At 42.4% G+C, this 27,023-nt stretch overlaps 1 protein-coding gene across 1 annotated transcript; it reads right to left on the reverse strand.

The window, feature by feature from the left end:
- Positions 1-19,203: 19,203 nt before the first annotated feature.
- On the reverse strand, positions 19,204-26,547 carry LOC133774320 (U6 snRNA-associated Sm-like protein LSm3). The gene is given in 3 exon segments (XM_062211957.1): positions 19,204-19,506; positions 25,732-25,763; positions 26,484-26,547. Coding segments are annotated over 3 exon segments (399 nt in total).
- Between the last annotated feature and the right edge of the window lie 476 nt (positions 26,548-27,023).

The following is a 27,023-nucleotide window of genomic DNA, read 5'->3' on the forward strand; positions in this document are numbered from 1 at the left end:
AAGAAACAGAGAAGCAAGGAGGGTCGGAGGAAAAGAGGGGGAGGGAGGTAATATCATTATGTTCTTAGAATTGTGTCTACAAATATATTAAGAAGTAATTAAAATAAAAAACTTGTGGGGAAACTTAAGAATAAATGTGTTCTAACTATGAGGGAAAGGTAACATCTTCTCCAGGGCAGCATGAGCAGGGATTAAAAAAGAAGAAACCCAAAGGATCTTCTCTCTGCTCTGCTACTTTGGGTACATCTACTTCATTCTTTGTACTCCCTGAAACATAACTTTAGTTGATAGAGAACATGAGTGCCTGAATTGTAAGTCTTATATCCTATATATATCATAGTCTCTTATCAGCACCCACACATGAAGATTGCTTAACTTGCATGTTCATAAAATCTATGGCCAGAGATGGGTAGCAAAGCCTTTGTAGCAATTATGCTCTGGGACGAATATGAGGGTACTTATATTGGTATGGCTAACCACTTTGCATATCATCCCTAATAGCAAAGGCCTACATAGTAACATGGATAGGAGAATCAAAGGGAGTTCTCTTCTTACCAAAGATGAGAGATACAAAGCTTTACAGTTCAAAGATACTTGCTCCCTCACAGAGGTAAATGCTGTTTCCTGTTCATTCCGAATGCTTAAAAAAATGAAGTTTCTTGCCTTGGAGAGTGGGACCCAGCATGATACCTGGGCAGCTACTGCTTAGGTTGAGCTGCTATTATTTGTCATCAAAGAGTCTTCAGTAATTTGGGTGACCATATAATTTAGCTTCTAAATTAAGAAATTTTTAGAGAATCTACTTTTAATAATTACACTAAGTCAACCAATGTTAGTAAGGAATGTCCCTGGCAAAGTGGGCAGTGTGTCACCTTATGAGTAACACACACACTGCTGTTCTCTGTTTCCTACTCCACATGAAGGAACGGTTTTAACTGACAACTTAAGTTCATATGTTCTCAGGTCCATTTCCCTATGAGAGAATAAGTTCTCCCTTTCAATCCCATTTTCAACAGAGATACCAATTACTTGTGACCAAGGAGGTGAAGTAATGTTAGAGGAAAACAGAATCCAGGAACTCTGCAGCCCTAACTGCTTGGAATAGAGTAGGAGAGGAAAACGTTTTATATCCAACAGCTGGAGTCTTCAGGAAGCCCACTGATGGGATTTCATCCTACTTACATAAGCTTAATGGTGGCGAGGGGTCCTAGGAGCCAAAGAATCCCCATCAAAACAACTATAATTGAATGAGTTAGACCATCACAGTTCTGCCCACCATTATTAAGCTGTAGCCCATGACATAAGTTCCAGCTCTGACATTAAAGGCTGTGTTTAGAGCTTGTAACATTCCATCTCCTCACCTCTATTTTTGATTTAATTTTTATTTCAGCTGATATGCAAAAATTATACATATTTGTGGGGTACCTACGATGTGTTTCATTTGTAATACACATATTGTATAATGTTCAAATCAGAGTAAACATATCTATCTTTTCAGGCCTTCACCATTTCTCTATAACTTTTAAGAGCCTTTCTTCTAGCTTCTCTAAATAAAAAAAATATACAGTACACTATTGTCACCCATAGCCAGTGTGCAAAAGAACACCAGCACCTCTTTCTCCTATCTGACTATATCTTAACACCTGTTCATTAACATTTCTCATCTCTACTCCCAGCTTTATTTTTGTACTAAGTAGACCCAACCCCAAAGCAGATTTCAAAACTAATTGACTTAAGCAACAATTATAAGAAACTAATATTTTTCCTGAGCTCATAAGAATAGCAGAATCAACTACCACACACTTTTAAAAGGTTCCTATGTTCAACAATAAACCACAGGGTAGTTTAAGATTATGAGGAATGATAGTTTTTGGTTACTAAAATTGCAAATATATACCAAGAGAAGGTGGATGTTGTTCAAATCATGCTGGATTCAAAGCTTGACTTTTTATAGAGCCCTTCTATCTTGTTGATTTAGCAGCAATGCAATGAAATGTTGCATTGTGAACAAGTGTGAAACAGAAACTCTCCCGAGGAAATGCCATTGAACCATACTAGATTCTTGATTTTTGCTAAAATCACCCCCTAAGACATTCCAACCGATTATACATATTTGACTCATCTTCATCAGTTTCTCAACATGTGGACTTAAATAAAATGCTATGCTTGGTGCATCTGTTTCAATTGTAATTATGTAATTACACTGTAATTATGAATTTTTAAAATGATCCATGTTGTATTTTTCTATGTTATAAAATAAAATAAAAAAATTGTTCTTGGGAGCTTAAATTTTTTTAATATAAAGATTTATTTACTTAATTATTTGGAAGATTTACAGAGAGAGAGGGAGAGATCTTCCATCTACTGGTTCACTCCCCAGATGGCCACAGTGGCTAGGGCTGGGCCAGGCCAAAGTCAGAGCCAGGAGCTTCATCTGGGTCTGCCACGTGAATGGCAGGGGCCCAAGCACTTGGACCATCTTCTGCTGCTTTTCCCAGGCCTTTATCAGGGAGCTGGATCGAAAGTGGAGCAGCTGGGACACGAACTGGCACTCATATGGGATACCAGGATTGCACAGCAGCTTTACCCACTATATGACAACACCAGCCCTAGATTTATTCTTTTCTTTGCAGTGACAAAAGAGAAGAGAATTTGAACCTCTGATTTTGTTTTTTCTCTTACAGTACCTTTTTATTCTAGCTTTTTTCACCTTCCTCTAGAGTGTTAATTGCCCGTGAAACCTGACACTTAATGGACCAATGTATTCCCTTCAGTATTATTGTATCTTACTATGAATTAGTTAAATATAGATTTCTACAAAAATACACTGATGATATTGTTTCCATTCACTGCCTTCTTATTCTCATGAGAACATCTTCTCTATCTCTTGAAAGAAATTTGTGTATGTGTTTGTCATCCTTAATTTTTTGTGAATTGTTTTTAGGAATTCCCAAGCCCTGAATTAATTCAGGCTTTTAAGGATTCCACGACAGGATTTTCAGTGAATAAAGAAGTACCCCTGAAATGCAGTAGCAATATTAGAGATTTGCTTTCCACTAAAGTCCTAAAAAGAGAAGAATCATTAAAAATTGGAGGTTCCCATTTTTCCCTACAGCATCTTTTTGTTTGTTTGTTTGTTTGTTTACACATGTGGCATTTTTACTTTGGGAACTGCTTAGACCTGGTTCCAGAATCATGAGTTCATCAGTTCAGCTAAAGGAGATACAGGTGCTAATCAGTGCACAGCAGAAAGGTAAAATCTTCAGCTTTTACTGAGAAAGAACAACTGTTTCATGTAAAATAAGATCACTGCTCCATCACACCCTGCTTCAAAGTATAAACCCGTCAGAACCCTAGTAAAGTTAATGCAGTCACCTGACAAAGCCGTGACTTTGTTTTTTTATGCATATTGGTAAAAACAGCAATAGGCTATCATCTTATTGATAATTATCAAATTTGCCAGGAAAAACCTAGGAGTACAGCATCAACATAGTTAGTCAAAAGATCAAATATGATAAAATGTATTCAGGGGCAGGCATTTAGCCCAGTGGTGAAGATCCCAGTCAAGACAACTGCATTGCCTATCAGAGTACCGTGATTTGCTACCCAGCTCCAGCTTCCTGCTCATACAGACCCTGAGGGCATGGTGATGGCTTCCTGCCACCCATGTGAGAGACCTGGATTGTAATCCTATCTCCTAACCTTGGACTGGCCCAGTCCAGACCACTGTGGACATTTGGGGAGTGAACCAGAGGATGGGAGCTTTCTGTCACTCTGTCTCTCTCCATCTCTCTCTTCCTGCCTCTGAAATATAAACTAATTAATTGATTGATTAATTCAAGTGTCTGGCCTCTGTGATCATTTCTTCATTCTCACCAAATGCCAAGCACAGGAGAACGGATTACCTTGTACTAAAGGTCTCTGTCCCCACCGAGAAGCTCACTTTGCAGTGAGGAAGTCTAACAATAAACTAGCAATACAATAAATAAACAAATTATAGAAGCACAGAAGGAGATGAGTATAAAGAAGAAAACAAGCATTCAACTCTGAGAGAATAATAATGTTGCTACTCAGGGCAAAAATGGTCTCCATATTAAACTGAAACAAGAAGAAAAGAAACCTCTTTGGCAATAGGTAGATTGCTGTTGAGGCAAGGAAAACAAACAATCAGAAGGAAGATTGTGGGTGCAGAAGAGTTTGAGTCAGGGAGCAGGAGCTTCAGGAAGCTGGACTGGCAAATACATTGATCCTAGCTCACAGAAGAGGTGGTAAAGAAGACCTGAGAAGCCTGGACTTCCATTACCATTGAGCTGATCTGGGAAAAGATGCACGATTGGATTGATAGATCCTTATAAAGGCAAGCATTGTTCTATCATTGAGCTCTTAATATTTGTACATGGTATATAGCAATTCCTAAATGAACTGACTAGCTATTACAACATCGCTGCTCAAATTTACCATGACATGTATTTTGTCATTATTTTCCACTAATTAGAACAGTTTAAAAATGAAATATAAATTTGCACAATATAATCTTTTTTAAAAAAATTTGTTGGAGAGGCAGAGTTACAGAGAGAGAGGGAAATGACAGAGGGACACTGTCCATCCACTTATTACTCCGCAAACAGTCACAATAGCCAGGAGCCTGGAGCTTCCTCTGGGTCTCCCATGTGGGTGCAAAGGCCCAAGCACTTGGGCCATCCTGCAATGCTTTCCCAGGCACATCTGGATCAGACGTGGAGTGAGCAGCTGTGTCTTGAACCGGCACCCAAATGAAATGTTGGTGTGGCAGGTGGCAGCTTAACCTGATACACCACAACATTAGTCCCCACAGTATATTCTTGACATTAACAAATCCCTGTAACTATTGGTAATGTCAACATTCAGTGAGAGAAGACTCAAGTGCTAGAAGAGTTTGATTCCTCACCATTCCTTAGACTTTACCATTAATAAATAACAGCCTTGGGATGGTTTTAGGTTTTGAGAGTATTACATGTTAGATCACTTTTTCTTGACTCTGTAACTCAGAGCCAAGGGAAATGGGTATTTTCATAGATTAAACATCTTCATGACTGAGCTAGCTTTGCTCTCTCCCCAAAACCTTCACTTGTACCCCTAAAACTCACTTTTCTCAAAATATTAGTCCTTTTGTGTTTTTTTTTGATTCTCTTCCAACACAAAAGTAATTCAAAGCACAAATCCGAAAACCATGCATCAACTGTGTGAGACATAAGAAAATTCCATACACTCTTGTCATATAGTGAAATTCTTGCCTTGTTCTAAAGCAGAGACATAAAAAATGAAAACTGACTTGCTGAGTTCACAAAGAAAAAAACTATGATGAAAAATAGAAGTGAACATCTCACCTTGACAGTAAAGAGCCAGGAGACTCCAATTATCTTAAAAATAAGCCCTACCAAAGGATCACCAATATGACCCAGAACTGCCTGGTTATTAATAGGTATGGCTGTGATAGAACAGGAAAGGAAAGGTCCAATGTAACCAATTAATTTGGAGTTTTGACCCTCCTTTTTAAAAAAAAAAAAACAGTGAACTAACTGACTTTTTAACTCTCATCTTGAAGATAAGTAAACTGAAGTCTATTGGAATCTGAAAGATGTAGTGCCCTGGAAAGTTAGCCTGGAATTAGAGATACCAGCTCCAATATAGTACAGAAATAGTGATCTGAGTGGCAAAGTTTTACTTAGAAAACCCAATAGCCTACCAGAAATGCCAGTGGAAGTAGAAAGAAATGAAGGAGACCCAAAAACACCCCCTTAGATTTCTTCTAAAAAACTGAACTCACTGGCCGGCGCCGTGGCTTAACAGGCTAATGCTCCGCCTTACGGCGCCAGCACACCGGGTTCTAGTCCCGGTCGGGGCACCGGATTCTGTCCCGGTTGCTTCTCTTCCAGGCCAGCTCTCTGCTATGGCCCGGGAAGGCAGTGGAGGATGGCCCAAGTCCTTGGGCCCTGCACCCGCATGGGAGACCAGGAGAAGCACCTGGCTCCTGGCTTCGGATCAGCGAGATGCGCCGGCTGCAGCGGCCATTGGAGGGTGAACCAGCGGCAAAAAGGAAGACCTTTCTCTCTGTTTCTCTCTCACTATCCACTCTGCCTGTCAAAAAAAAAAAAAAAAACCAAACTCACTTTATTGACACAGATCCAAAGGCTGAACCTTGGTGGACTGAGATAAGGTTTTCAGATGTTAACTTTCCTTAAAGTCCAAAGCCCACTGACCATTGCTTCTAGAGCTTTTCATAATGGCACTAAAGGAGTACAAGAAAGAACTCAAAATTTTGTATAGGAGAGGTTCTCCTGAAATGACAAACACGGTGTGTATGCTTAGAATGTGCATGACAGCAGACACTGCAAGTCCAGGCGGCATAGCTGGAGACTGTGATAAACAATAAACACTGACTCCTTGTGGACATTGACCTTCTGTTCCATGATGGAAGAGCAAAGAACCATGAGTGATTACTCTGAGAAAATACAGGCCCCTCTCTGTCAAGAATCTGAAAGTCTTGCCATTTCACCATTGTAAGAGAAATGGAAAAGAAATATTTTCCGCACATCAAAATCTGACCCAACTAGGTATATCTTTGCATGAAATAACATCCCCAGGGTGGATGGTACTAAGCTCTGTATGCTACACATTTCAGTGTGCACAAATACAGTTAAATCTTCTAACAATGCTTAGGGCAGAGCAGAAGGCGTTGTGGTTCCCCCAGCTTCCTGCCACATGTCCACATTACCAAAGAAGGGTCGTGAACAGACCCGTTCCCCTCCATGCGCCTCTGCTATGACAGTGATAGAACACAATAGGTATCTGAAGACACATGAGCGGTCCATTTAGTCCATTTAGTTGTGACAGCCTTATTCAGTAAGGTGCCCTCTAGAAAGAGATGGCTATAGAGCACTTGAAATGTGGCTAGTGACATGTCTCCAGTGCAAAATATACACTAGATTTAGAAGACTCGGGGGGCCTGCGCTGTGGTGCAGCAAGTTAACACCCTGGCCTGAGGCGCCGGCATTCCACATAGGCCACGGTTTGAGACCCGGCTGCTCCACTTCTGATCCAGCTCTCTACTATGGCCTGGGAAAGCGCCGTGGCTCACCTGGTTAATCCTCCGTCTGTGGTGCCGGTATCCCATATGGGCGCCGGTTCTAGTCCCTGTTGCTCCTCTTCCAGTCCAGCTCTCTGCTGTGGCCCGGGAGTGCAGTGGAGGATGGCCTAAGTGCTTGGGTCCCTGCATCCACATCGGAGACCAGGAGAAGCACCTGGCTCCTGGCTTCGGGCCGGCGCAGCGTTGGCCGTGGTGGCCATTGGAGGGGTGAACCAACGGAAGGAAGACCTTTCTCTATGTCTTTCTCTCTCACTGTCTATAACTCTACGTGTCAAATAAAAAAAAGAAGAAGAAGATGGCCCAAATCCTTGGGCCCCTGCACCCGTGTGGGAGACCCAGAAGAAGCCCCTGGCTCCTGGCTTTGGATCTGCTCAGCTCTGTCCATTGCAGCCATCTGGGGAGTGAATCATCAAATGGAAGACCTCTTTCTCTCTCTTTCTCTCTCTCTCTCTCTCAAGAAGACTTGGTACCACAAAAATATGCAACATTGCATTAATCATTTTTATATTCACTACATATTAAAATGATAAAATATTGAATATGTTCAGTGTAATTATACAATTGAAAGTTATTAAATTTGTTCTTTTTGAGTTTTTTAATCTATCTAATAGAAAAAAAATTTTAATTACAGTGTGGCTCACAATCTGGTTCTATAAGGCAAGATGGAGCCAACAGCAATGGAGACATGAGTTTCCTCTTGTGTGCAGTCTTGGCTAGAGGTTGATCACTGCTGCATGGTGGAAGGAAACCCAGAAAATGAGACGATCTGTGATTCTACAGAACTTACGCCACAGGGCACAGGATATGTTCTATCCATACTGGAAACTAGTAGGGCTTTGACGAGGACAAGAGGAAGTAAGTTTACAGAATTGTGCAAATATAAAAGGACTTTAGAAAGTTCACGGAAAATGGAATTAAAAAATGTTTATTTCGGTGCAAAATGTTCTGAGATCTATGCATTGTTTTTTCATGATACGCATTTTCCATGAATTGTTGAAGTACTGTCACAGATCACGTTCAGATAGGTGTGCTAAGGAGCATGTGATGGGAGAATTATGTTAACTCAGTTGCTAAAACTAAAGCAAGACATCTTCCAGAATGCACTTGCAAACTTACTATAGGCATGCTTACATTACAATGACCTTTGGCACTCCTTGCCCTGCCATAAAGCTAGAAAGCTTTGGGTTCTAAATGTAATTTGTGGTTCTATTGATCGGGTGCACAAATACAAGACTTGAATTGGAACTAAGTAGAAAATGGAAGAATAGAAGCATTTATAATGCAAAATATGGTCTGACACCAGTGTCTGTGGAGGTAACTTCAACTGGGCAGAGAGCTCTCCATGGGTGGCCGGGGCAGCAGCTCCTTAGCAGTCGAGTTTTGCCATAAAGATTTGGGAGTCACTGTTGGAGGTTCAGTTTCATATTTGTCTCTTCAGCTATAAAGTGTACATAAAAGTGACACCAGTCTCTCAGTTCTTCATAAACAGTTATGAACATAACTGTTATGATACATAACAGGCTTAGCACAAGGATTTTCACCTAAGAACCACTGTTAGCTATTATTAAAATTTTCATGTTAGCTAGTGGGATTTTTTTTTTTTTTTGACAGGCAGAGTGGTCAGTGAGAGAGAGAGACAGAGAGAGAGAAAAAGGTCTTCCTTGTTGGTTCACCCTCCAATGGCCGCTGTGGCTGGCACACTGCGCTGATCTGAAGGCAGGAGCCAGGTGCTTCCCCTGGTCTCCCATGCAGGTGCAGGGCCCAGGGACTTGGGCCATCCTCCACTGCACTCCCTGGCCACAGCAGAGACCTGGACTGGAAGAGGGGCAACCAGGACAGAATCCGGCGCCCCAACCAGGACTAGAACCTGGTGTGCTGGTGCCGCAAGGCAGAGGATTAGCCTATTGAGCAGCGGTGCCGGCCAGCTATTGGGATTTGATCAGGGTTGATCATAGAGGAAATTTGTATAGAAAGTAAGATCTTAGCCTGAGATAAAACTGATTAAATTTTCTTCTCATCAATACCCAAGAAAAGTCCCTTAACCTGCAATATCTTCCATAAACTCTTGAGGGATGGTAGTTGCAACAGGTAAGAGTAAGGGTATGTGGAACAGAAAAGAATTTATCATGGAGTGATATTCCAGAAAGCTAATTGCCTAGGACTGTTCAGGAAAATGTGTGCAGATGGAGGGGCCATAAATAGAACCAACTCATTCACCAAAACAAACACAAATCCTTTTGCTGTTTAGTTCTCATATTAATGGAAAATGCTAAATGAAAGGTGAACTAAGTTATTTTCCAAGACTTTCTTGCCACCTTAATCTCCAGGGTTTATCATCAATTAATTCTTTTGTTGCCCACTGAGATTTCCACATGCCAGGCATTGAACTGGGTACTGAGGATAAATTGTCAGAATGCAAATCAGGGGGCTGGCACTGCGGCACAGCAGGTTGGGCCTCTTCCTGTGGCACTGGCATCCCATATGGGCGCTGGCTCTAGTCCTGGCTGCTTCACTTCCAATCCAGCTCCCTGCAAAGAAAGAGAGCGAGAGAGGGAAAGAAGGAAAGAAGGAAAGAAGGAAAGAAGGAAGGAAGAAAGGAAGGAAGGAAGGAAGGAAGGAAGGAAGGAAGGAAGGAAGGAGGGAGGGAGGGAGGAAGGAAGGAAAGAAGGAAGGAAGGAAGGAAGGAAAGAAAGAAGGAAATTAGTAACCCACAGTCTCAATGGTGAAGAGTGATTGGAGCCACAATCAGAAAGGAGCAGAGTTTGGGTGGAAAATAATCAACTTTGAGAGACAGTTCTCAGATTGAATAAGGATGAATGGAATGACATTTCCCATAAATTTTATTCCCTATTTTAATTCTCACTCTGGTTCAGCCTTCTCCCATATTCCCCTTTGCCCAAGAAAGGATCAATAATCAGTCTAGAAGGAGTGCTATGAGCTTCCTGGTAAATATCAGTAATTTTTTTAAAAAAGATTTATTTATTTACTTTGAAAGTCAGAGTTACACACAGAGAGAAGGAGAGGCAGAGAGAGAGAGAGAGAGAGAGAGAGAGAGAGAGGACTTCCATCTGCTGGTTCACTCCCCAATTGGCCACAAAGACCAGAGCTGCTCCAATCTGAAGCCAGGAGCCAGGAACTTCCTTCCAAGTCTTCACAGGCGGGGGCAGGGGCACAAGAACCTGGGCCATCTTCTACTGCTTTCCCAGGCCATAGCAGAGAGCTGGATCAGAAGTGGAGCAGCCGAGACTCGAACCAGTGCCCATATGGGATGCTGGTACTGCAGGCGGTGGCTTTACCCACTATGCCACAGCGCCAGCCCCAATATCAGTAATTTTTAAAACTCATCTCAAATTTATATGAAAGTATGAGAAATTCAATTCTGAATCATTTGAGAATAAGTTGCCAACATGAGATGCCATTACACTCAAGTGTATTAATATGTATTTCCTACAAACAAGGATAGTCTACTATGCAACCACAATGCAATCATTAAAATCAAGAGGTTAAAATGGATTTTACCAACAATCTGGCTTCAGATGCCACTCACCAATTATCTCAATTATGTGCTTTATTGGATTCACTTCAGAATCACACATGGCATTTAGCTGTCATATCTCTTTTGTCTTCTTTCATTTGGAACAGGTCCTTTCATTTTCATGAACTGGGCACTTTTGAGGATTATAGATCAGTTACGTTGTCATCTTAAACTCAATTTTGGTTACCAGATACTTAATTGTGACCAGTTTTAAAAATAGCAGAGATGGAGTTATATTCCTCTCTGCTTGTGGCAAACAATCTGTATTTGCCCCAGTGTTCACTTTGAACATTCCATTAGAGGGGTTCCTGACCAGTTTCATGCAGTTACTTTTGATCCCCTTGTAACTAAAATATAGTCTGTGCAGGTGTTTTTTTAAACTAAGCTAATATCTCATCCTTCATTGAATTTTCTATTTGTTCATTTAATATTTTATGTGAGTACAAATTAGTAGTTTCTGATTTTATTTGGTAGATTATAAGACATCATTATCATTTCTTATTTTGATGCTCCAATTATCTCCTATTTGACCAGTGGGCTGTCCTTCTCTGTTCCCCTTATCCACACCATACCAAAATGGTTCACAGGAAAAATGAAAGTTGTGCAAGCAAGAAATTACAACCACATTTGCTACATTGCTTAGTAATAATGTAATTTACTGAATCATAATAATGCAAACATTGACTCTTTACATGAAACAAAAATTGCTATATAACTGTATTGGAGAAGGAATGAAAATAAAGGAGGTGTAAGATGGTTCAATACAATTGGCTCTCTGTATCCAAGGGTCCCACATTTGCAGATTCAACCAACTATAGAACTGAAATATTTTTAAAGTGTGCATCTGAACTGAACATGTAGAGACTGTTTTTCCCTTTAATTTCCCTTTAATTACTTCCTAAGAAATATTGTTTAACTATTATTTATGTGTCATTGACATTGTATTAAGTGCGACAAGGAATCTAAAGATGATTTAAAGTGCATGGGAGACCGGCGCCGCGGCTCACTAGGCTAATCCTCCGCCTTGCGGCGCCGGCACACCGGGTTCTAGTCCCGGTCGGGGCACCGATCCTGTCCCGGTTGCCCCTCTTCCAGGCCAGCTCTCTGCTGTGGCTAGGGAGTGCAGTGGAGGATGGCCCAAGTGCTTGGGTCCTGCACCCCATGGGAGACCAGGAGAAGCACCTGGCTCCTGCCATCGGAACAGCACGGTGCGCCGGCCGCAGCGCGCTACCGCGGCGGCCATTGGAGGGTGAACCAACGGCAAAAGGAAGACCTTTCTCTCTGTCTCTCTCTCTCACTGTCCACTCTGCCTGTCAAAAAAATAAAAAAAAGAAAAAATAAATAAATAAAAAAATAAAGTGCATGGGAGGATGCCTATAGGTTAGACACAAACACCATGCATGCTTGAACATCAGCAAATGTTGATATTCTCAGGGGGGTTCAGAATCAACCTTCTGTAGATACAGTGAGATTACTGTACTCATCTACTAATATCAAGATGTCAATATTTAGTATCTTGGGGGTAACTTCCTGGCACAGCAGTTAAGACACTCTTAGAAATACCTGCATATCATATTGGAGCGCCTGGGTTCAAGTCCTGGCTTTCTCTGATTCCAGATTCCTGCAAATGCACAGCTTGGGAGGCAGTAGGCGATGGCTCAAGAACCGGAGTCTCTACCACCCACCTGGGAGTTCCAGACTGATTTCTGGGCTCCTGAATTCAGCCTGGCCCAGCCTCAGAAGTTGTGGGTATATGGGCAATAAGTCAGCAGATGAAAGAGCTCCCTCTGACTCTCTGCCTTTCAAATATACAAAAATGTCAAAAATATATTCTAAAAATTTAATGTCAAATTGGTAAGAAATAACGCACAATGTGTGTGTTGTAGAACCCTTCACATTGCCACATTGTCTCCACTGTCTCCTTTCTAAACTTACTGTCTGCTCCCCATCTCCCTAACTGAGCAACCACCTGGCCTCTTGCCTTTTGCCAAGCTCCCCAACTGGCTGGACTTCAGATGAAATGCAACGTCTGTGTGGCCCGCAGACCCTACAAGCTAAGCCAAGTCCCGCCAGGTCAGCCTACCACTCCTGGACCTCAGTGGAAAGCAACACCGCAGGGCAGGGCTCAGTTTTCCTGAGTGGCCACCAGGGAGCTGGATGATGAGCTGCTGAAGTACAGAACAGTTGGATCCCCACGGAGTGAACAGATTAATTCTCTTCCCTTTTCTCATCCACCAAGTTTGCAGGTGTGGGGCTACTCAGCACAGCCCTTTGGAGAAGTCAGTTTGTTAATTGCTAAAGGTGCACCACGGTAACTATGGCAACACCATGGTAACATGTTTTATGGCATAGCTCTGTAGATTGTGGTGCCTCATTTCCCTTATTCCTCAGTTCTTTGAGTGCACATCACTCAAATAAGTCATCAACACATTAACCCTTGGGAAGCAGGCCTTCCGCCTAGCAGTTAACACAACTACAGCCCGTATCAGTGTGGGAGTTTGATTCCTGTCTGAAAATCCTGACTCCAGCTTCCTGCCAGTGCAGAGTCTGGGAGGCAGCATCGACCGTTGAAGCAATTGGGTTTCTGTCACCCACGTGGGAATTCCGGATTGAGTTCCTGACTCCCTGCTTTGGTCCTGGCCCATTTGGGGAGTGAGCCAGCAGATGGAAGCTCGCTCTTTCTCTCAAATAAATAAAATTTTCTGGAAAAAAAATTCCTAACCCTTAAATTAATCTGTCTTTAGAGGCTCTAGGCTAAAAGGGTGTGCTATCTTAAATTATAGAGAAATGGCGGTCTCCAGGGAGAGAGATTGGCCTTCCAGGGTGGGAGTGGGGAGAGTGTGACAGATGAATATTAATTTCCTCTATAAGGCTTAGGACTTCTCAAACTATTGCCATTCATTACTGTCATAAAATAGAAATTTATTTAAAAAGTTATGTAATATACCTGCCACTAAGTGCATTTTAGATTGCTTAGGTGCCTTTTATGTCTTCCTAACCATTCCAAGAAATAACAATAATTTTAGTAACACTATGGTACTATGTGGTGTACCCTTCTGTATTCACATACACTTTATAGATTTTTCTAAAACAAACCTTTTATGAAAAGTAAAGGAAGACGTCATGTTGAGATCGATAGCTCCTTGCATCCTGCTTTAAGTGTTATAGCTTGAAGTAGCAGCAAGTGCTTTATGGCAGAATCACGATCAGTCAATCTATAGACTTATCCTAATGAATTATAGAGGAATAGGAGGGAGCTAAAAAAAGAAACCATTTTATTTTTAACATCGAGTGTCTTCTGAAAAATGGAACTGAGGGTAGAATTAATGATTTAATTAAACCACTTACTGTTTTATTAAAGTCGATATGGCCTAGAGTTCCTGTGCAACCATCAACTTATCAATAAAACCTCAGATTTGTTTTCACCAAAGAACTCATATTTGTGATTAGATGTGCTTGTACTACAGATCCTGGAATTATTTTCAGGAAATCACATACAGCCTGTATTCCAAAACCTTTCCACTAGAGGAGTACAAAATTCTACTGCAAAAAAAAAAAAAAAAATCAGGTCAGGTTCTGAAACTGATTTATTCAGCTCAGTTACTACTCTCCGAGAGGAGCTCTATTTCTGCACCACTCAGCAGAACTTCTGTTCCGCTTAAAGGCAAAGGCAGGACTCAAGGTCACCAGCGCCAAACCCACTTGAGGTCGGTGCCTTTGGCAGGAGGCACTGATACACCCAAGGTGATTTTCTCACTAGAACTTCTGAGTCCCTTCCTATTCTTCGGAGTATGTTTTCTCTCATCCTTAACCACCCCCCCCCCCCGCCCCCATTCTGTATCCAATATAAATTTGTCTGTTTCTCCAGGAAAGTAAATAGTCAAATAAGAGGAGAGGAGAGGAAGGAAGAAGGGGAGGCCTGCAAGTTCATTGACAAGGCTACCCTGTTTGCACTGGGAGCGCTGGGAGGAGGTGGCAAGGGTCCTGGTAGAGACAGCAAGAATGAAGACATGCAAACCAGTGAATACAATGCAACGCAGTGTGAATGTGCACCTCTCGTTTGGCCTAGTGCACATTGGTTCATTTATAAGGCCTGGGACAGTGTGAAACCACAGATCAGTAATCAGTTACACGGGCTACGGCTCCATGCCCTTGCCAGTCCTATTAATGGCTTTGCTTTGGTCTGTGTATTGCTAGGGGGGAACTTTCCAGACAAAATCTGCCTTTAAACAGAAAGGACAATCTGTCGCTGTGTTGCTGACATCTATGTTCAACATCAAAGCCCCTGCTGGCGGGTCGTGTTCCCACACTTGCCGAGGGCCAGGGTCTTCTCTGGTCACTCATCTGATGGAGAACACAGACACACAGAGGAATGCTGTATTCAAATGTGTGACCCACACGCTTCAGGGCAACCCAACGTCACAGGCACCTTTTCTCTACATCGAGCATAACTTTTCTTCAGTTCCAATGAAAATTTTAAAACTCCGCAGGTTTCAAATGAATGGTGTTACAAGACAAAGACCACTTGGTTGGAAAATTTTATTCCATATAAGAACACTGGTTTAAGTCCAGGCTGCTCCGCTTCCGATCCAGCTCCTTGCGTATGCACAAGAGAAAACAGCCGAGGATGACCCAAGAGCTTAGGCCCCTGCCACCCACGTGGGAGACTTGGATGGAATTCTAGGAACCTGGCTTCAGCCTGGCCCAGCCCTGGCTGTTGTGGCCATCTGGGGAGTGAACCAGTAGATATAAGATTCTTTCTCTTTCCCACTCTCTCTTTGTTTTTCTTTCAGTCACTCTGCCTTTCAAATAAATCTTTAAAAGTAAATAAAAAATAAAAAGATTTTTGATGTAATTGACTATTGGCATACTTTGAGATATAGATCCTCACACACGTCTACTTTTCACTGTTCCATATACTCTGTTTCCTTATAATCTCTTTGCTCCTAGTCTCCTACACCATTTGTCTCTTAATTCTCTGCCCCAAAGGTTTCCATAACCTTATTCTTGCCCTGATTGCTGAACTATGGGGTGGACTTTTTTCTTATTCTTTCCTTCCTTTGTCTTTTTAAAATGTGTTTATTTATTTATTTATTTATTTATTTATTTATTGACAGGCAGAGTGGATAGTGAGAGAGAGAGAGAGAGAGAGACAGAGAGAAAGGTCTTCCTTTTTTCCGTTGGTTCATACCCTCCAATGGCTGCCGCGGCCGGTGTGCTGTGGCCGGTGTATCGTGCTGATCCAAAGCCAGGAGCCAGGTGCTTCCCCTGGTCTCCCATGCAGGCGCAGGGCCCAAGCACTTGGGCCATCCTCCACTGCACTCCCGGACCACAGCAGAGAGCTGGCCTGGAAGAGGGGCAACCGGGACAGAATCCGGCGCCCCGACCAGGACTAGAACCCGGGTGCCGGTGCTGCAGGCAGAGGATTAGCCTGTTGAGCCGCAGCGCCAGCCAAAATGCGTTTATTTCAAGGGCAGACAGAGAGGCAGACACAGGGAGCTAGACGCAGACAGAAATGCTTCCATCTGCTGGTTCACTTGCAAAGGTCAGGGCTGGGCTGAAGCTGAAGCTGGGAGCCCGGAACTCAATCCAGGTATGGTGATAAGGACCCAATCACTTTCACCATCATCTGTTGTTCTGAGTCTGTGTTAGCCCGACTTTTTCATAATGCACATTACCCATGAACTTTTTGAAGAACCCTGAATTGTGTGTATTTCAAAATGCACCAAAATTAACTTACCTTTTAATTTCATTTTCCACAAACTTTCATAGCTACCAATTTCTTCCTCTTTTAAAATTTATTTTATTTATTTGAAAGACAGAATGAGAGAGAGAGAGAGAGAGAGAAAGAGAGAGAGAGATCTTCCATCCCCTGGTTCACTCCCCAAATGGCCACAACAGCTGGGCTGGGCTGAGCTGAAGCCAAGAGTCTGGAGCTCCATCTGAGTCTCCTGTTATTATAAAAACAGTAGAACCTCAGGGTAAAGTTCTGGACACCTGGCTTGAAGCCAAGGTACATAGTGAAATGGTTCTGCACCTAAAACATCTGCATTCTGAAATGCTCTCAATGTTTTCCTTTTTTTCAATAGAACAGATCCATCAGTTTTATAGAGATGTATTCATTCATTTGAAAGATACGTACATACACACACACACAGAGAGAGAGAGAGAGAGAGAGAGAGAATCTTCCCTCTACTGGCTCACTCCCCAAATTCCCTCTTGGCCAGGGCTGGTCTTGGCCAAAGCTAGGAGTCTGGAACTCCATCCAGGTCTCTCACATGGGTGGCAGGGGTCCAAGCATTTGGGCTGTCTTCTGCTGCCTTCTCAGGTGCATTAGCAGGGAGCTGGACCAGAAGCGGAGCAACCAGGACTTGAACAGCTGCTCACATGGGATGCAGGCATTACAAGCGGTGCCTTAACCTGCTGAATCCTTCCACAAACTTTTTGAAATGCAAATAAACATAGTTTTAGTGGGTGATCTCTTTCCACAAAACATGGATGCAATTTAGACTTATTATTTTTAAGGAAAGAAGGAGGGATGAGATGGAAGAGAAGAAGGGAAGAGCTAAAGTTTCCTTTGACAAACACCCATCTTGTTCCCCATTTCTCATCTTTATTCGGTCCCACAGGCAACTCCCCCACACCAGGCAACCAGCAGCACGAAATGCATAATATTTTTCCAAACTTTTTATACTTACATATGTATCCAGAAATAACACACTGTACATATCCTTCTGTCACTTACTCTTTTATTCAACGTTAAGTTTTTGAGCTCTGTCCCTGTTGACTTTTATGGATCTAGGGCACTGTCAGCTGATGTTTCTCAAAAATGCCCCCACTGCTTGCTAAGGATGCAGCACTATTTGCTAAGGATATGGGAACAAGCGCGCCACTCCCATTCACAGTAAGTACCTCATTCACCATCACTAAGAAATGGAGGTGGGGGTGAGTGTTTGATGTGGCAAATAGGATGTTACCCAGGACACCCACATCCCATATTGAAGGCTTAGGTTTGAGTGCCAACTCCACTTCAGATTCCAGCTTCTTGCTAATGTACACCTTAGGAGGTGGCAGGTACCTGGGTCTCCAGCACTTGCATGAGAGACTCAGATTAAGTTCTTAGCTACCAGCTTCACTCTGGGCTATATCCGGCTCCTTTAGGAATTTGGGGAGTGTACCTGTAAGTGGGAGATCTCTCTCTCTCTCTTTCTCTCTCTCTTTCTCTCTCTCTCTCTCTTCTTCCCTCCCTCCCTTCTTTCTCTCCTCTCCCTTTAAAATATCAAGATAAACAAGTAATATTTAAGTGAAGGTATAGCTTTGGCAAATTAATAGAAGGATAACTTTACAGTAAATTTCATATTTAAAACCAAAATGAGGGGTCGGTGCTGTGGTGCAGGAGGTTAATCCTCTGCCTGCAGTGCCAGCATCCCATATGGGCACCGGTTCTAGTCCTGGCTGCTCTCCTTCCAATCCAGCTCTCTGCTGATGGCCTAGGAAAGCAGTAGAAGATAGCCCAAATCCTTGGGCCCCTGCACCCATGTGGGAGACCCAGAAGAAGCCCCTGCAGCTGTTTTGGATCCTCCCAGCTCCAGCCATGTAGGCCATTTGGGTACTGAATCAGTGGAGGGAAGACCTTTCTTTGTCTCTCCCTCTCACTGTCTGTAACTCTACCTGTCAAACACATAAAAATTAAAAAAAAATCTTAAAAATAAATAAAATAAACCCAAATGAAACAGAATACTCTCCTTTGGAAAATTTAAATAATTTTATACTTGAGAAAAGCTTGTCCCCATCTGGCCAAATGAAGGTGCTATGCAAGTTCAATCCAAGAATACTCCTCGACTTTGAATCCATTGTCTTTTCTCGTGGTTGAAAATCAGACACATTTTTCCCCAAAAGCTCTTGCCAATGTGTGGTTTCTTCTAAAGGAGTTAAGTAAATGTCAACAGGCAGGCCAGCACCCTTAATAATATTTCCGTCACTCAGCTGATCTATTTTGGGTGATGGTTTGCATATAAAGGTTCACTCACTCTTCTTGACACATTTCCAGAAAACATGCACATAAGACTCCTACTCTTAAAGATTTTTCCTCCGCCGATGTTCAGTACGTAGCACCTCTGATGGCTCAGGTGCTGTTTTCGGACAGCATCCACTTAGCTCTCTGTGTGCATGACTTCTTCAAGTGCGAAGTCTGCACCCCACAGTTCCACCTCAAGTTTTTTTTTTTTTTAAGTCAAAAAGGAAACACCATATTTAATTTAAAGAAAAAAAAAAAAACCCAGACATTGTCTACATGAATACAACAGAGCAAACCAACCCCAGAAATAGTTCTACATCTCGGTGACCACACTGAGGGCAGGGCTGGGGAAAAACGAAACCGCCATGTAGCTTAAGATGCTCTAAGTTACTTGCAAATCAACTCATTTCAGGAGTGGAAGAATCCTTGGGTCATCAAATTGTATGCAAATTCTCCCGTGAATGTGCTGTCCCGGTAGAGACAACTGTACAAAGTCTCCTATTTCTACCCGGAGTCAACTCTACTTCAGCTGACTCCCAGGGGAGAGGCAGCCAGCAGGACACTGTCTCCCTGGACAAAGGGCATTGGGATGTTCCGTTTCGTTGATTTATATATCTCTTCACATGTTTCTTCATCAATTTCTAAGGTAGTCACTGTTTCTGCCACATCTCCCAGTATCATATTTAAATGCTGATCATAAGCATACAACCTGCCTCGAAGCTCTCAGTCGTTTCTCATTTTCACATGAATTCATTCATCCAGGCTGAGCCTGAGATCCAGCGGCTCCTCTACAGCATTGGTGGTTTGTTGCTGGTCCACGTCGTCCGCCTTGTTTCAAACCCTGCGCCGTTTCTCGCCTTTCACGAGAGCAGGAGAACGCCTCCGGTCTCGGGGAACCGGGAAGAAGCAATGCCCCCCTCAAGTTTTAATAGAAGTTCCTAGGAAAGCTGCACGTGTGACAATAGCATATGTGCGTCAGTAGGATGGTGGCGCTCCTGGTGCGCACGCCAACCCCAGAGTCAGGTCCCTGTGCTACATCCACCCTTCCCCATCAAGCCTTCCCCTCTGCTGCTGGTTCTGGGGCTTTAGCCAGCACACTCAAGGCTCCCTTTCCTGTCCACCACTTGCTCGAACTCCCGCAGTCCCAGTCAGAGAACACAAGCGTTTGTGTTCATAAATGCAGGCCAGAGTGCTGTGTGGTATCATTTTGGGAACCACAAAACCTCTCCTGTACACCCCGGTGGAAAGTCACGGGGCCTTGAGCTATCAGTAGGAGCAACACTGCTGATGAGAGCAAAGGAAACACAGGAAAAGTAAAGTAAATCCACCAACTCTTGCAAAGTCACCACCCTGCGCAGCAAACACTCTGGTCCATTTCTCCCGACCTTTCCCGTCTTTCTGATATCTGTTTTGCTACTTCTAAATACTTCTCTGTCTCTTCTTCAACATGGACTTGAGGGACCCCAGGGTTAAGGATTGCAGGTATTAAAAGGAGAGTTACCACTTGTGCACGCCGCCAAAAACCAGCTCGCTGCAGAACACTCTGCAGAATTCAAACTGGAGACAAAGTAACATGACTTTCTGAGTTGGAACATCACTTGCTCTGTGTTTTGTTTTGCTTTGTTTTTCAGTTCTGCCAGTATTTGTTGCTAAAAGTAGGTGATGACTGAGATAATACCTGAACAGATTCACCTTAAGCCCTTATATGACTCATTTTGTTTCCACTACTTGTAGAACAAGAATAAAAAGATAGTACTTTCTTAATTATCTGGATGTATGTTATTCTTCCACAAAGTTATAATTTAAGCTAATTTTCCTTTAACGAGCTTCCTAAGGAAATCCCCCCCAGTCAGCAGTTGGCTCAAATTGAGAAACCACAAACTTATTTTAATATCAGCCTAAGCAAAACGCATAGCAGAGGATAAGGGAGTGGCTATCACTGCCCAATATATTCTCGAATCAAAGCTACGGCATTTGAGGGCTTAGAAACTTAATTTTCGATCAATTGTGCTTTTATTATACTCTGTCTAGGTAACTAATTGGATCTGACTGCTTGTCCTCAGATGTTCTGGAATGACTGTTGTTAGTGTCAAGAACGAAAAGATGTGTGTCGGTAGAATCTTGCAGCGTAGAATCCTGCCTCTGTGTCCAGAGAGCAAGTTGTCTCATATTTTCAATGAATAATGCAACAGATCCTAGGGTGAAACTACTGAACTAGCTGACATCAAGTTTGTCACTTTCAAACACAGTATCGCCTGTAACCCGCCACCCTCGCCCATCGTCCTTCCCTGCAAGCAATTCTTTCATGGAAGCCCAAGTCCTTCTTACTCTTCCTGTCGCTGCTGCGATCCAGGTTTCTGTTTCTATGTGATCAGCAGTCGCCCCCACTGGCACCTTAGCCCAACCCTTATTTGAATGCTGAAAAGTCTTCTATTTAAAATGCCCTGTAAGGGGGGCTCCTGTAGTGTAGCATAGCCTGTGAAGCTGCACCCCACAGGAATACTGCTTCCAATCTAGCTCCCTGCTCATGTGCCTGGGAAAGCAGTGGAAAAGGCCTTGCACCCATTTGGGAGACCTGGATGAAGCCCCAGGCTCCTGGCCTTGGCCTAAGCTGTTGCAGCCATTTAGGGAGTGAACCAGCAGGTGCAAGGTCTCTCTTTCTCTCTGCTGTCCCCCTTTCTCTGTAACTCCCCCTTTCAAGTAAATAAGTAAAAGTTCCCTTGATCAGCTCAGCATCTTCTGAAATCCCTGTTCCCCAGCAGTGGTAGGCAGCTCCCAAAGATGGCATTGCCAGATATTTGTGATACGTTATGTCATGCAAGAGAGACTTTGCATCCATAATTAAGGCTACAGCTCTTAAAATAGGGCGATTATCCTGGAATATTCTGTTAGGCCCAATGTAATCACATGAGCCCTAAAAGAGATTTCTCTCCAGCTAGAGGCAGAAGCAGCATACCAGAAGGGACTGTCAGAGAGATTCAAAACATGGAAAAGTCTACATTCACCCTGGCTGGCTCAGAGATGGAGGGAAGGTGACAAGGATTCTAAGCTGGCCTGAGGAGCCCAAAGAGGGAACCAGTTGTCAACAAGCAAGGAAATAGATAGACCTCAGCCATTGGACCACAAGAAACTGAATTCTTCCAAAAACTGGAATGGGTTTGGGAGCAGGCTCCTCTCTAAGGCCTCCAACAAAGAGCACACCCAATGGACCCTTTACCTTCAACCATGTAAGACCAAAGTCCGAGGAACCGGAACTTTGAGCCACAAAACTGCAAGATAATACAACTTTGTGTGCTGTTTTAAGCTGCTGTGTGCATGGTCATTTGTTATTACAGAAATAGAAAACTATTGCACCAACGAATCCATCCAAACTCTCCTTTTCAAGATCCATCAGAGTCTAGGTAGCTATTCAACCAATCCCACTAATTTCCATCTGCTTACAAACATAGGCTTTCAATGTCTGTTTGGCCAGGCAAATGTCAGTTTTGCACACAGAGCTTATATTCCTTGGAGGAGAAAAAAAAATGACTAGAGAAGTAAGAAAATAATATAAATTCAGAAATGCAAGATAGAGAAAGCAAGATGTGCTGTCCAGCTGCTGAAAGCGTGGCCAATAAAGCACCCCAGCCGTCGGTTCTTCCAGCACCTACTTTAGCTATAAAGAGCTGTCTTTCCCAAGATCATGACTTTCCTGAAGAAATCTGCACCTGGTGACTGAGTGGGGAAGAGGAGACAGGGAGACCTAGTCACTGGCTCAGCATGGAACAGTATTTGCTGCAGAGCTCCCCAAAGGGATGCCTGAGGCTTTGTCCAACCCACTTTACAGTTTCACTTCTTCCTCTGCCAAATTCTACCCCCATTCCCATTTTCCTTTACCAAGTTAGTTTCTATGTTACCTTTTTGTTGCTACAAACAGAATACCTGAGATGAACTTCTTGGGAAGGGAAAAGGTTTATTTCTGCTTACTGTTTTGGAGTTTCACAGTATAAGATCAGGTGGCTCCATTAGTCTGGCATCTGTTGAGGGCAGAGCACATACAGAAGGAGGATCACATGGTGTCCCTGGAAGCAGACACAGAGGGAGCACACTCTGCTTCTATAACCTGCTATCAAGAACTGCCTTCAAAGAGTAAGCTCACAGTAACCTGAACACCTTCAACAAAGGCCACCTCCCAGACACCGTAAGTATATCAACCCTCTACCCTGAATCTGTCAACCATTACCACTGATCCATTAGCCATTAACACAAGACATCAAGGGTTAAGTGTCTGCATGGTTTGGGGAGCTAAATCCTGTTCAAACTGCCAAGTCCTGGCTTTGGACCGGTCCAGCCCTGGCTGTTGTGGGCATTTAGGAATAAACTAGCTAGTGGAAGCTCTCTCTGTCTCTCTGTCTCTCCTCCCAACCCATTCCCTCCCTCTCTGCCTGCTCCCCCACTCTGTTTTTCAAATAAATAAATAAACACAATTTTAAAAAGAAAATAAGGTAGGTTAAGGAGAGTGTCTGGGATAGCAACACCGAGGCAGGCAATAACATAAAAATCCTCCTGTAATAAAGACTCAAAAAATAAGTTTTAAAAATGATTTTTAAGCTTGTATGCAACTAGGAAATACCTTGGAATTCAATAAACAAAGCTAAAATTGAAAACAAAATAGTAACAGTGTAAGCTGACATTGGATGGGAAGTAGTTGGACTTGCACATAGAATTTGACAAGAGCTCTTATTTTAATGCATACACAGGGATAGGAGAAAAGGCCATAGGCCCATGTGAAGCAGAAATTGGCTTTGCAACTCTTACCCAAACCTGTGACTCTAGGAGAATTACACCTTTAGTAGATGGATCTCAAACTATCTGCCAACAAAAACTACCCAGAAGCTTAGTTCTGCCATGAATAAGAAAAATAAATATCTCATTTACCCAAGATTGTATCACACATGAGGTATGGGTTCCTCTTGGGTGGTTTAAGAATTCCCAAGCAAAGAATGAAGGCATGTTCTGGGCACAAAACATCTCTGGGTGACAGCAAACCAGTCTGTTCTAGATTGCGACAGAAAGAAACAGCACTAGCAGGTGAAAACACAATCAAAGGATCACAAGACACACATCCGGGAACTGACTGGGATAAGGGACGGGCAGCCAGAATCTCATAAAACAAGCATAATTAAAGTAAAATAGGAGATAAACATATTGAAACTATAAGAAAAGATCAAGACACTGAAACAAGAATACTAAACAAATTTGAAAAACAAATATTACTCCTGAAAACAAAAACATTTAATAATTGAAAGTAAAAATTCAATGGTTAGGTTAAACAGCAGGTCAAACAGAGCTGAAGAGAGAATTAGCAAAATAGAAAATACCTCTAAGAACATCTGTCCAAATCAGTATAGGACATGGAAGAACCATGCAGAGATGCATTCAAGAGAATCTGTTGAGGGATGAGGGTTAACTGACAATCACAGGCACTGAAACTTTGGACTCGCAGGTGCATTTATCTGAGCTCTAGTTTCAGGAACACTAGACCTAGGCTATTCCTGTCCAACAGGAAATTCTACAAAATTCAAGAACTGCGTTACAGTCTAAGGTCTTTCCTACCAGGTCCTTCCTTCCTTTTCTCATTGCCAGTCCTGCATGATGGCCCAAAGGCTCCCTCCTTTTGTGCCTTTCATTTCCTCTAATAAATCTGCAAATCTAATCCTGCCTTGGCTTCCTCCTCTTAGAGAAGACAGAGGCACACAAAAATGGAACTGCTCTAACCAGGCAATAGCATTCACATTTTATATGGGATGGGATCATCCAAATCAGGATACTTAATAGCTATTTTACTCTATGAAGGCAAAGAAGCAGCTAGAGTTTGATTAGATTTATTTTTCCCTAAGAATGCCTGTTAAGATTTTAAAGAAAAATCCTCAAAGATTATAAATGGAATGAAATTTTTAGAAACCTAAAAGAAAAGTGAATACAGGAAATGTTCTTCATTAAATAGAAATATAAAGAAGAAAACTCAAAGCAACAAAAATATGAGATAAATAAAAAGCACAATTTATGATGGCAGAAAGGGTCAAGAAAAAAAATAATCAAAACAAAATCTGTATTCAAGTTGAGACTCTTGTATTCATGTGGGTTATTAAAATTGAACTTACATGTTGGAATAAGGAAAGCATTAACCTTGAAGTTACCCAAAAACTAAAATTCTATGGAAAGTTATTCTAAGAAAAGATTGCCTAAAATTGGAGTTAATTTTTAATATCAGAAAGAGCATTTTAAAAATGTTTAAGTATTCAATAGGGAAAAACAAAGGCATTTGATAATGATAAATGGAATTCACTATAAGTACAATAACCCTGAATCTATAAATACCTAACAACATGCTTTGAAAATACATAAACAGGCTGGTGCCACGGCTCACTAGGCTAATCCTCCGCCTGTGGTGCCGGTACCCTGGATTCTAGTCCTGGTTGGGGCGACGGATTCTGTCACGGTTGCTCCTCTTCCAGTCCAGCTCTCTGCTGTGGCCTGGGAAGGCAGTGGAGAATGGCCCAAGTGCTTGGGCCCTGCACCTGTGTAGGAAACCAGGGGGAGGCACCTGGCTCCTGGCTTCTGATCGGCGCAGCACGCCAGCCGTAGCAGCCATTTCGGGAGTGAACCAACAGAAGGAAGACCTTTCTCTCTGTCTCTCTCTCTCTCTCACTGTCTAACTCTGCCTGTCAAAAAAAAAAAAAAAAAGAAGTATCCCTGTATGTAATATTCAGAACCAATTATTAGAGTATATCTATTCTTTGTAATTAGATGTAAAACATTTACAAAAATTAATCAAATTAGATACAACTGAGCAAGACACAACAAACACTAAAGCAATGACACAATGCAGACCCATTCTCTAACCAGAATGAAGACCAATTAGAAGCCAGCAGCAAAACATCCCCCAAATCTCATACATTTGAGAATGTTGAAACACAAGTTTAAACATTTTATGGTTCAAAGATTAAATGGTAACAGAAATTATTTTAAAAATTAGAATTCAACAGCAGTGGGTCACAGTTGATGTCATACTTGACAAGAGTTCACAGTCTCACATTCTTGTGCTGCAGGAAATTTTTAAATAAAATGACTTAAGCGTTCAATCCAAGAGGTCAGTGTAAAATTTAAAAAGTAAGCCAAAACAAAGTAAAACTAACTGAGAAAGAAGAGTAAATGTGTGGAAAGGAGTGGATATTTTAGACATAATGGTAATAGTCTCTCTAAGGAGATGACATTTGGACAAATACAGAAGATGGAAAATTTAAGGTTACGAAAACTTTTTTTTAAGTAGCAGCATGCACATTTCACTTTCTGCTCTGCTATGGAAGGAGACAGGAAATTTGCTTACCAGTCTACAGTTCGCAGCAGGTGTATATATAGAGTGGAAAATCATGCATCTCTTGGTTCATGCATTTTCCCTAAGGGATAAAGTCATAGCTACTGCAAGTGTTGTAAGAATAGATCTCTTGGGGAGAGGGTGATGACAGAGTGTGGGAAGGGAGTTCATTCTCTGAAAATTGGAGTTCTTAGTTCCGTCACCCAGTGGCCCCAGTGAAAATTGGCATCTGCCCCATGTATTCCCGGCCACGTGACCCTGCACCTTAGTGATAAAAGATTCCCCTGCCTACTACCTACAAATGCAACCACCCTTCCTGGCTACAACACCACCAACTCCTTGCCAGTCAGAGGCTTGCGCTTCTCCTCCTAAGGTAGCTTGCGCTCATGGCCTTTGCCCTTCCCACCCTGTCCATCACCCCATCAGGTTAAGCTGACTGCCAACTCACTTTCTCCCGAAGAGGTTACCCCGTCCTTTACAACAGCACCACTGTCACCACGCAGCTCAGCCATCATCACTGAGAATTTTACTCCCCTGTATTTTGGAGCTCCACTAATTTGATCCAATTTCCCACACCTGAGTCTGCGGAAAATCCACCTGGGGCCTCCTTATTACATCTCTCTACTGCTCTAACTAGCACCTATCATCTGATTATTCTTTTACTTCCTTCCTTGACTTTATTTACTTGATTTTTATGCCTCCTCCCAACCCTATGAAATTATAATCTCCATGAGAGCAGGACCTTCTGTATCTTGTTTGCTACAAGAAGCCCCTCTCCTGATGCTGCCAGGCACATTGAAGGAACTTCACAAATATTTGTGAAAAGATTAATTCACATAATGAACGACTTTTTTTTCCATATATGACCAGGGAATCTTCTTTCCATATGAGGCAAGAGGGAGGATCATTAGCACCAGAGCCACTCTTTGGCACAATTCTGCCATTTTAGCGTGTAAGTGACTGTGGAGATAATGGTATGCAGTTCTCT

The sequence above is a fragment of the Lepus europaeus genome, chromosome 15, assembly GCF_033115175.1.
Source record: "Lepus europaeus isolate LE1 chromosome 15, mLepTim1.pri, whole genome shotgun sequence".
NCBI lineage: Eukaryota > Metazoa > Chordata > Mammalia > Lagomorpha > Leporidae > Lepus > Lepus europaeus.